The sequence below is a fragment of the Candida albicans genome, chromosome 1 (genome assembly GCF_000182965.3).
Source record: "Candida albicans SC5314 chromosome 1, complete sequence".
Lineage (NCBI taxonomy): Eukaryota > Fungi > Ascomycota > Pichiomycetes > Serinales > Debaryomycetaceae > Candida > Candida albicans.
In genome coordinates, this window is record NC_032089.1 from 2,819,793 (window position 1) to 2,831,853 (window position 12,061).

The 12,061-nt window shown below is 32.9% G+C and overlaps 2 protein-coding genes and 3 non-coding genes across 5 annotated transcripts; 3 read left to right on the top strand and 2 right to left on the bottom strand. All coding sequences in view use genetic code 12, as the record gives it.

The window, feature by feature from the left end:
- Positions 1-31: 31 nt before the first annotated feature.
- Positions 32-5,230, bottom strand: BNI1 (formin; the record flags this gene model as incomplete). Its single annotated transcript, XM_717045.1, has 1 exon — positions 32-5,230. The coding sequence occupies one exon, from the start codon at positions 5,228-5,230 to the stop codon at positions 32-34; it is 5,199 nt and encodes a 1,732-aa protein (XP_722138.1).
- A 2,125-nt stretch (positions 5,231-7,355) lies between these two features.
- SEC2 (guanine nucleotide exchange factor) lies at positions 7,356-9,611 on the bottom strand (the record flags this gene model as incomplete). The annotated part of the gene is made up of 1 exon (XM_717046.2): positions 7,356-9,611. One exon carries the CDS (start codon positions 9,609-9,611, stop codon positions 7,356-7,358), a length of 2,256 nt encoding a protein of 751 aa, XP_722139.2.
- A 1,296-nt stretch (positions 9,612-10,907) lies between these two features.
- On the top strand, positions 10,908-11,003 carry CAALFM_C112980WA. Its single transcript, XR_002086373.1, has one exon. It is a non-coding gene; the product is annotated as an uncharacterized ncRNA (small nucleolar RNA).
- A 156-nt stretch (positions 11,004-11,159) lies between these two features.
- CAALFM_C112990WA lies at positions 11,160-11,263 on the top strand. The gene has a single exon (XR_002086374.1). It is a non-coding gene; the product is annotated as an uncharacterized ncRNA (small nucleolar RNA).
- Positions 11,264-11,421: 158 nt separating this feature from the next.
- CAALFM_C113000WA lies at positions 11,422-11,513 on the top strand. Its single transcript, XR_002086375.1, has one exon. It is a non-coding gene; the product is annotated as an uncharacterized ncRNA (small nucleolar RNA).
- Positions 11,514-12,061: the final 548 nt, after the last annotated feature.

Here is a 12,061-nt window from a genome sequence, read left to right on the forward strand (position 1 = left end):
AGAAAATAAGCAGAAAAAAAAAATCAAACTTCTACTCACTATTGTTATTCTTAGCCACTTCATCAAGATCTATTTGAACACTTTTCTTTTTCAATCTTTCTTGTCGATATCTTTGAGCATCAGAGAGTTTGCTAGACGATTCATCTGCACCACGAAGTTCTTGTAATAAATTCTTTGCTCTGGCACCCACATCTGGATTCTCTGGATCTTCTACATTACTGAAATCAGCAACTCCTTCAGGCGGCCTATTATCATCTCTTATTCGGTCTTCTTGTGTTGTAATAGAATCATGAAATTGTTCATCCAATGGAGAAGAACCATGGGTATCATCTTTGTTATCAACCCCACTGTCAGATTCATTATTTCTTGTAGGTGAGACATTAGTTGGTGAGCCAACAGACCCAGTTGTCCTTTTACGTTGACTTTCCAATATTTGTTTTCTCATTAATGCCTTTTTCCGTGCTGATGCAGATTCACCTTTAGTTGGTGCAGCTGCTTTCAACCTCTGTAATAATGAATCCATAACACCACCATCTCCTTCATTACTCTCGCCATCTTGATCCAGAGCATTGCTATCACCATTGTTTGAACTCTTTGGTTTTTCTAGTAATTTTTTCCGTTGTTCATAAACACGCAATTCTTCTTCACGTTTTATGTTTTCTGCTTGTACTCGTTTGAAATCTTTCATGAAATCAGTAAACTTGGATATAAATGAATTCTTAACAAATTGATCTGTTGGATCTTCGCCAAAATACTTCATTAAATCGTCAAATTCTTTCATTGTGTAATTTGCTTGATCCAATAACAATTCAGCCTTTCTTTTAGCTCTTGGCAAAGCCGGCAACACGGCTTTCAATACCCGATCCAGCGGATGAAATTTAGAAACGTCACTTAGATTACCAATATCTATTGAGCTTTGAACATTCTTTATGGCACGAGCATATTCTTTACAATCATTATTAATGTTTTCAATGGAAAACTTGGTGATTTCATTACAGCAAGATAATTCATTTATGAATTCCAAAAATTCAGGGTATTGGGTTCTAATAACTTTCTCAACATAATGTAAGAATGTCATACTATTTTTCTCATCTTTCATAAAACTCAACCTTTGTAAAGAACTCAATTTAAACCCATGAGCTTGTTTTGCTGAATCATTCATATAATTACCAACAGCTAAAATAATTTCAAATACACCCTTTAAATGTTTTGAATTCTTAATACTGTCCACAGCTTCATCAATTAATCGTAACTTCTTCACATATTCAACGTAATCCTTGTCATAATTAACGACAACATTCAAGGCTCTGGTTCTTGATTTCCAATAATGTTGTAAATTATACATCAATTCCAAATAGATTCTATCAGGTCTCTGCAATTCATTTGGATCTTTTTCTGGTTTTGTAATTTCTTCTGTTTTATAATCAGTCGAATATGGCTCAAAGTTTCTTGCCAATGTGTTGGTTATCTCCACAATATCCTCTTTACCAAAGAAATCTAATACTGCAGGATTTGTCAAAACATCTTTATCACAGCGCAATACTTTCAAGACAAATTCCTCATCGGAAAATGAATTAAATGCATGTAGATTGATACTGAATTGTTGGGAAATGTCACGAGCTAAGAATGTTACTTTATCCAAGTCTTCTTTTTTCTTTGTTGCTAATTTCTTGGCTTCTTTCGCAGCAAATATAAGTTCTATTTCATCAAAAATACCTTTGGACATCAAGTCATCAACAAGAGTATGGGTATTTGGATCATTCCAAAATGAATTACCAACTTGACTATGATCGATTTTTTCCCAATGCAATTGTTTCAATTTTTTCTTTGGTCTTGGAATCTTGTCAAATGCTGAACCGGAAGATTTTGTTACAGTGGATGGTACGGATCGACTCAGTCGACCACTTGAAGGAGGTGGCAATGGTGGTGCAGGAGGTATCACGGATCCACTTCCATTCAAAAATGCTGGTGGAGGAGGTGGTGGTGGCGGTGGCGGTGGTGCTGCAGAAGAATTGTTTCCTCCCAAAATTGGTGGTAATGGCGGTGGCGGAGGAGGTGGAGGCGGAGGCGGAGGTGGAGGTGCTGCAGACAGGGTAGTAGAATTTCCAGTTTCGGGAGATTTGATATCATTACTAGAAATTGGTGAGGATAATACTTTATCTTTATCAGACAGATCACCGGACGTTTTATGTTTCTGTGATACATCTTCAGGAGAACTCAGTAATGGTCCACCAAATTGATTTTTATTATTTGCGTCTTGAATTGGTTCAGCTTTACCAACTTTTAAGCTCAATTCTTGAAGGAATTTTGGATCCATAGCATTCAAAGTGGTACTTCTATGAGCCCTCTTTTGAGTTCGTGGCAGATTACTTACTACATCAGGAGCATCAATCTTCACTTGACCTTTAACGTATTTGTTTTCAATTCTTTCTAGCACAGTATTACGTTTAGGTGATGGTGATTTTATCTTTTGAGCAGCTGCTAATTGTCTTCTCAATTCTTCTCTGATTTGTTCTGCTTCTGCCAAAACTTCCTTTGTCTTGTTCTTAATGGAATCGTCAACAGAACCTGCATTTGAATTGAAATTATATTTATCTTCGGGATCCGAGACAGCAAAATCAATATTAAAGTCCTTAAAATTGTTCTCTAATTCTTGAAGTCTTTCCATGGCAAGGAATTTCTGTTTGTTAAACATTGAACTACTATTGTATTTCATAATATCATTGGATTCACTTTGTAAATTAGCTAATTTCTTCCGTAAATGATCAAGTCTAACCAAATCATCATTACGAACAGCTCTTTTTGGACCAGATGGAACAGGCAAAGGAGGAATAACAACCTCTTTTTCTTCCTCTTCCTCGTCTTCTTCCACAGACTGTATTTCTGCTTCACTCTCCTGTGATGACCGCGATTCATCTATTTCTGATTTTTCTGGCGATTGATCATTATTATTTTCCTCTTCTTCTGGATCAGCATAAGTTTCAAAATCTGTCATTTCCAATTCTCTTGCCATATTTTCAATATCACCCATTTGGTCTCTTAATGCTCTTAATCTGGACAGTGGCTCAACATTGGTGCCTAGTTGTCGGTTATCCAATTTATACTCGGCACGTCGGCGATGTATTTGCTTTTTCAATCTGGCAGCCAATTCTTCATTAGATGTACTAATCAGTATAGTAGTTTTACCTCCATCTTTCTTCACTGCATTAGCTCCTATTTCACTATTATTGAGCATTATCAATAATTCTCTCATTTCCAATTCCAGCTCCTGTTTTTCTTGCATGTATTTAGTTTTCATTTGCTCTAATTCTTCTTTCATGTCTTCATTTATTCTTCGGAATCGAGAAATCACCATGTCACGTTCCTTAACATCATTTAATAAACTATTGATATATCCATCGGCACCCATGGATAACTGTCGAGACATATCATCACGTTCTGCAGTTGCTTCTTCGGCTATTCTTCGATATATCTTGACATCTTCTAATGCCTTACGATACATGTCGTCGGTACTCATATTTGAAATCAATTTGTTGATTGCCACATTTATAGCTGTATCTTCACTTACGGTACGAACTGAAGATATGTTTTGAATCAATCCATCTAGAACACGCAAACTTCTATTCATTTCCTCTGGATTGCCTCTTTTCTCAGATTGATTCAAAAACAAGTGTTGGATTGCACTAAGGAAATACCCTTCTGCATCAGAATTCTTGACACTCTGCCAAAGTGATTGAACTAAATTGACTGGATCATTGAAATCAACTTCATTGTCTTCATTGTTAAAATTCGCACTATATTTCAATTCTTCTTCATCGTTATTGGCATCAATTTTATGTCTAGTAATCATATTATCCAATTCTTCATTACCCAATTCTAAAAACTTGTGTATTATACGATCTAAGCCTGCAGCTCTGAATTGGGCCCTAAGGTGTATTCTCACTCTATAATCAGTACCGTTACCAACAATAACATTAATCAATAACATTGTTGCAATGCAATATTCAACTAAATGATTTTCCAATTGATTTCGGGTAGTAATGACGCTGCCTCGTGTTCCCGCATATGCCGATTTTAGCTCATCACTGGCACCAACATCGGAATTTCTAAATTTCCCTCGGGCATCAATTGTTTTTTCAACAACATTTAACCACAATTCAAACCGTTTGAAATTAGCTGGTTGTGGAGGTTTTCGTGTCAACTTTCGAGGACTATAATTATCCGGGCTATCAAATTCCATTCTTGATTTCTCATTTATTGAATCCAATGCACGTAATACTTTATGATATCTTCCATTATCATTATTCCCGTTGTAAGAAATCATAAATGTCAAAGTATCAGTTGCCAATTTTCGTGTGATAATTCTTGGTGATAATAATGATCCAGAAACAGCATTAACAAATACGTCGACATCGGTTTTGATTCTTTCTGCCCCAAGACGCTGATTCATTAGACATTTAAGTGATTGTAACACATTGACTTCTTTATCGAAAATATCATCCTCGATATCGGTAATGTTGCATGAAACCATTTCTTGTTGTAGTTTGGTCAAATAAACCAGTAATAATGTATCTCCTTGACAATCGTAAACAAAGCGCCTAACCCAATCAATTGGTTCACTTCGTAGAGCCAACCACAATCCACTCAATTGATTGGTGCTTACTTGTTTTGACATTAATACTTTGGCGTATTCTTCTGGCAGAAAAATATTTTGAGCTCTAGCATAACGTTGTTGTCTATCATATTCAGCTCTTGCATCTTGTTCAATCATCATCCATTTCCTGTCGATATCATAATTTAACATTTCTCTTGTTGCTTGTGGCGGTAAAGATTTAAAATTTAATTTTTCTAGTAATTCCCTAAACATTCGCTCGATTTCAAACGCGGAATTGGGCCGTTCCAATTGGAAAGATTGTTTTATTGGAAATACATTAGAATCATTGGTTTTAATAGGCCGGGATATAGAAATGTTGGTAGACTTTCGACTTAAAGATGCACCCTTGTCGTATGGACTAAGACTGGAAATACTATATGTAGATGCTTGTCTATGCGAACTATTATTGTGTCCTTGTGGATACTGGTGTGATTGGGAATGCAAAGATTGAAGACTGGCCAGTCTTCTACTATGAGTTGAGTTCTGACTTGCTGATGATAATATACTAGCTGAGTCATTGGAAGACATGTCGGACACACTGTCGGTGTTGTGCTTGTCTTTATGTCGTCTCCTCATTCTTTTATTTATTTATTTTTTGGGGGGTGTGGTGGAAGAGAGAGGGTGTAAGTGTGGGTATTAATCTATTCTATCTTTCGTTTCACCAGTTATTTGAAAAAGGGAGGAGGTAAGGGAGGATGAGGTTGAAGAATATGGTAATTAATTGAAACTGCACTAGCACTGGTGATAGTAGTGGATGATGAAAAGATGTTTGTGATAGAAACTGTTGACTTGTCAAAAGAAAAAAAAGTAAACTAAAGTTGGAAAGTCAAGTTTTTTGGTTAAAGCGTTGTCTCCCTCAGAGAGTTGAATTTTTTTCTTTTTCCTCTCAGTCAATTTTTTTTTTAAACTCTCTCAACTCCAGGTTAAGTAAACAGACAGGCAGGCAAACAGCTTTTTTGTTTGTTTGTGGCAATTAAATATTAATCCTGATAAATTTTTATTATTGTTGTTCTTTTTTTATTGCTGGCGTTATTTCCACTAAAATAAGAAGAAGGATAATATGACTAATTTAGAAACAACAGAGAAACATTGGAGAGAAAGTATACACCAAGAAGTTTAACAAATGTCTTAACAATTGTGTGAAAAAAAATAAAGGAAAGGTTAGGAGATTATAGATTTCAACTCTTTTCTGTTCAAAAACCAATACTATTGGAGGTTAACTGGTGGTAGCACATACTAAGTGAACAAAAACAGTTGAGATTGAAACAGTCTTGAAACAAACCCAATTAAGAAAATATATCTTAGATATCGATTGGACAACAACAAACAATTGCTCAATGTCTTGTAGTGTAGTAATGGAAAAGTAATCACAAAACTCGTCTATGCATGTTAATTTGTTACCAAATTGCTTATGTAGAATGCATATACATATACATATTTGAACACAAATTACTACTTGTTAAAAATAAATAACACGTTAAAAATTAAGAAAGTAAAAAAAACAGAAAGTGCGTGTTTATTTGAACTAAAAATTTTTCTTTTCCTCTTTTTTTACTCAAACACGAGACAATAAATATACCAGCCGACAAGTAAAACTAATAAAACAATGATTTATTGGTGAATTGTGCATTTAGATAAAGATACATAGTAGATTATAGAACTACTGGTAGGAGATTATCCTTAGATTTAGGAGCTTTTCCTTTTGGTGGAACTACAAATTGCAACTGAGCTAGCCATAATGTAACTTTCAAAACCGGAGCCACAAACACATATAAAACAAAATTGAAACAACATTTGAATTGAAAGAAATGAACCCCGATACTTAATCAAAACAATTTTAGTAAACGGGAATTCTGGATTGTTGTAGTAACATTAATTAAACTTTGAACTAGGTCACACATACACACATATTTGTAGGTTAAATATTTACATGACTAGTGATTTGAGTTTAAACAAACACTTTACAAATTGTTTAAAGTTTATTTGACCCTTTATTATTTTTTTAATTTGGCTTTGATTTTATTGTCTCAGACTTGAGTGATTTCTTAACCCTGTAATAATCAGGAACAATACATTTGATGATGGCTTATATTGATCCCAATTATGTTCTAGTATTCTCTTGTGCTAGAAGTAGAATAGGGTGGAGGCATTCCCGAAGGTACCGCCTAAGACCAACTTGTATTGTTCTTGATCTTTGTATTGTGAAAAGATCAAATACAAAAGTAAACGAAGAATAACACCACCAAGATTTCACTTCTAGTTTTTTTTTCACCTGTATTCTCAATCACAATAAATCTGTATCAAATTTAGTAGATACGTATCATATTAAATGTAAATGTAGTTTGTTACTAACAAGTCAAAGTATTAATATTTTATACATTAATTACTTGCTTTATCGATATTAATGTGCTACTGCATATAATTCAACCAGGACAATAACAACAACAATGGGCCCAGAAAATCCCGTCAAAAAAAAATCCACAATACGCGTAATGCACTCTAGAATTTCGTAAATGATTCATTCATAATTAACAAACAATTTTGATATTGATTTGTACTTGTACCAATCACATTTGACTTGTGTATTATATAATTCAACTCAAATCACTAATCTGTATATTCTTAAATTGTATATAACAAAATAAAAGAACCAAAAAAAAAACTAATAAAATAAAAGAAAGTAACATTACACCGGAAATTTTTAATTACCATTACCATTACCATTACTACTCTCATCAAAATCAATATTTTCGGCTAACATCTCTAAAGTTTGATCTAATTCTTTATTTAATTGATCTTTAAATTGTTTGGAATGACTTCTCTTTAATGAAAATGTATGTTCTGCATCTGAATCCTCTATTTTAGTATCTTTATTTTTATTATTAGTATTATTATTACTTTTAGATCGCACTTGTTCTGGTTCTTGTACGGGTTCAGATTCAGATACAGAATTGGGTTCTGTAACGGTTTTTCCTGTTTGTAATTTCTCTGACCTCAATTGTTCTTGTCCATTAGTTTCATCAGATATAGCATCTTCAAATTTTTCTTCTGCTGATGCTGTTTCTGATCTAACCACTCCATCTCTTTGTAATTGTGCTACTGTCTCATCCACAATAGAGTCCTTTTGTTGCTTGTCGAGATTTGGTTGTCTTGGAGAACTAATACTACCGCTTAGTACTGATCTACCATCTACCAGTTGTCTGGGTGAATTGAAATTTGATTGGCTACGTATATCTCCTTGTTGTTGCTGTTGTTGTTGGGTTGGTTTAGGTATTAAATAAGAAAATGCTTCATAATGAATTTCATCTAAATTAATCTCATTAATTTGATCAATAGTATCCCAAAATCCTAATTTACTCCAAAAAATCTTTGATCGAATCAATAACATCATTATATATAACTTGATCAATTTACTCTCTTCTGTTCTTTCTAATTGAATGTTATGAGTTGTACTGTTTAATGATTCACCATTTGCAGTTGTAGCAGACGATGAAGATACCGAAGAAGTCGAGGATGATGATGTTGACGATGAAGAATACGTCCCATTTCTATTGGAAATAGTATTTGATCTCTTAAATTGTCCAAAACTACCAGGAACGACAATAAATTCATCAAAAGAATCATTTTGTTTTAATTTAAAAATATTGGATCTTATCAATCTGATTTTGGCAAAGAAATCACACAAGTTTCTTAACTTAATCAAACAATAATTACATAATGGATACGAGGCAATTACATGAGTGTTGTCATTATTTCCTTGTTGATCTTGATTGGTCAGATTGTTGCCACTGTTATTGGCAGTATTACTTTCAAATAATTTTAAATGATACAATCGACAATGTTCTAAAGAATCGTTTCTTGCCTCACCGCAAAAAGTACATGGATCTTTAATAGCAACGGGTACAACACTTCCTGTGGCACTGCTTCTATTACTAATACTTTCGGTGTTTTCATTGCTGCTATTACCAGAGGCATTGTTACCCTTGTAAGTTAATTTAAATGTTTCATTTGATCCTTTGATTGGTTCAATAGAAACTTTCCCTTCAATTAATGACCCCCAAAAAGTTTTCCCCTTTTGCCATCTATTCAATAAAGTCGTGGTAGCAGGTAAAGAAGGGATATAATGAATACAATTTTCGATTTCACTTTGCCAAATACTTTTGAAAAATGGAATAGTTTTCAAATGAGATAAATCAAATTGGAAATCTGGTTTAATTAATTGATAAACAAACCCTTTGAAATCTATATTATAATTATTCAAGTCAAATCTAATTGATGTGATTAATGGTGAATATATTATTCTTTGTAATTGTTGTAAATTGTAATTTTGAGATTCTTCGTCACCTAATGTACTCCGAGTATTATATTTCGATAATTTGCTTTCACTGAAATTGGTATTGGTATGAATGCTATTGGTTTCATTAAAATCTGTCGAAGATTCAATTTTAGGTGTATTCGATTGCAGATAACTCTGGATTTTACTTTGTTCCTCCATTTTGATAAACATTTGTTTCAAGTCCTGTAATTGTTCTTGTAAATCGTTAATAATGATATTCTTTTCGTCCAATTCTTCATACAATTTCCTATTCTTTATCTTAAAGTTGTGTGTTTCTCTAGATGCATTGCTAACCATGGTGTTGGCTTCATCAAATAACGAGGCCGTTAAATCTTCAACCTCACCTTGTAATTTAGTGTTTTGGGATTCTGCTTCTTTCTTTTTAGTTAATGTTTCTCTATAATCATCTTGTAACTTGATGTATTTGGGCAAAATGGTTTTTAGTTTAATATCGCTTTGGTTCAATTGCTCATTCTTTAGTTTGAGGGCAGAAACCTGTTTACGCAATTCTAATATCGTTTCCTCTAATTCAACTTGTTTGTTAACAGCTGTAACTAATCGTGTCGATAAACTGCCAACTTCTTCTGCCAATCTTTTATCATAATCGGCTTGTGATGACATCTTTATGTTGGTTGGAGCAATAACTGAATTAAATTGATTAATCTGAAAAGTTTCTGAAAAAGTATTCTAAAAGAAAAAAAGGAAAGCTAGGGATAAATTCCAAATCAAATATATAATAATCACTCAAAAAACAACAACTGATCAGTACTTTGTGAATCAGTTGATATATTTTTTGTTTACTTCAGTTGATATTTTTATTTCTTTTCTTTTTTCTTTTTGAGATTTGAATGACGAATTTGTTGATGATGGATGTCTGTTGGAGCAAATATTCTATTTCAAATTAGTTCTGTTGATAGTTTCTTTTTTTAGTTTTTTTTTTTGTTTGGGTTGTTGTTATTTTGTTTTTTTTTATCTAAGTTAAGGGACACACACAATTGGGCAATTGGGATTAGCGAGTGTGTGATTCCGATCTATTTAAGTATGGGGGAGAGAGAAAATATTATTCTGGTCTCTCGTATAACACAATTGTTGCTCCCACAGCAAATTCTTGTTGGTTCTTTGATATGCTAAGCAAATAACCTTTAAAAAGGTTGGTCAATGGTTAGCTCCTTGTACTTAATATGAGTACTCAAAACCAGCATTTGGAGATCAGTAATTTTTTTCTATACCTCCTTTGTAAACAATAAAAGATAAAACAATGGAAACTTGATCTCTTCTTAGTACACCTTATCACGTGACCGTATTTTATTTTTAGTCGCTTTTTATATTCAACAAAGTTGTCTTTCTAAAACATAGTTTGGCTTGAAATACTATGTCAAGTCTATCATTGATGCTAATATTTGTAATTTATTGTTCTATATCTTTTTCATGTAAATTCGTTTTGTTTTTAATACGAAAATAATGCAGCTGTGGGGATATGTTATTTAGGCCAAATGAACTAATTGCAGTTGTTGCAAAAAACTATTATTCATTTTTTTATTAGCTAGCATTTGCATTTGATAACCAAAGTACTAAATCATTTTATTAATCAGATCAATCAAATATCATCTGCTATACCTCTGGAAGATCATAATTATCATTTGCAACCCTAATAAAAAAACCAGAGTAAATATTTTGTCGTGTCCTGTGTTGAAAAACGAAATGCGAATTAATTTCACCATACAAAAACCACCTGAAAAAAATTTTTCTCTTCTCTTTTCCATACACTTTTTCTTTTTGGTTTCTTTCTAACAGCAACGATTCTTCTTTGAACTATTGTACTAGATTAATTGATTAGGATGTCTCATTCAATTTGAATGATGATAGGTATGTTTTAATTGAGAACTTACACAACATTTCACTTACTTTTGAAGACTTTTTGGCTATGATTATTTGCATTATATTACCAATTGTTCCAACTGAATATCCCGGGTTGACAACCGCATTATCGTTAAGTTTCAGCCTTGTCTGAGCCTTATTAAGTCTTCTTTTGAATGTACCTAAGTTGTGTTTTTATTTATTGTTGCAATATGCTAACATATTTGTCCAGGTATGTTTTCCATAATTACCATCATGGTTTTTGATGTTGTGATGTATTACTGTATATCTCGTTGAATTTATGTGGGGGGAGAAGAGGGAATATGTTTGTTTATTTCCTTTGTTTTCTAATGATGATTCACTCGACCGGGCGGACATAACTTTACCTTTATCGGTCCCTCTTTTTGTACAAATAAGAAAGAGGAGTCACGTTTTCATGTGTACATTTTTTATTTGGAAACGTTGATTGATGAGAGTTGATGATAGGTCGTTTCACTGATATTTTTGAAAACATTTCTACTCCCTTATAATGGATATGAGGTGAACAGAAAAAAATGCATATGTTTCGTATTAGAGGCATCGTTCTAACATTAACTTTTTTTTGGCAGATTATAGATTTATCATCATTTAAAATGATTCTAATGGATTAATTTTGGTGACAGTATGTTTTTGGTCAATGTGTTTTGGTGATGATTTTTTTAATATTCACACTGTACGAGAGGTTTCTGCCTCCCTGACTACATCAATAAAAATACTGATTTAATGACTCTGAAAAATACATTGACAATAACATTAGTTCAAAGTAGTATATTTATATAGCTAAATGTATCAAATTATGTTCACTTATTTCATTGTTGTAGAAACAGAACTGAATAACACAAAAGAGATAACACCAAGTATTATTGTTAATATTGTCTCATTTAGTTTTGTCATTCTTGTGTTGGGAGGTATTCTGTTAGCATGCTTTGTCGCTACCAATTCTCAAACCAACTTTTGTTCAGGTGATTTTTTCTGTTGTTGTGGCCAATTTTTTTTTAGGTGGAAAAATAAGCAGATGAGAAATTGTTAAATTTTTTTTTTGTATTTTGCAAACTTGCCTCGAAAAACTTACAACCAGACCCCGAACCATTGTCGATTTGCATACTTACCTGTACATATAACAACCTCTATGAGGAAATAATTATAGTTCACTTATTGTAACTTACATGTATAAT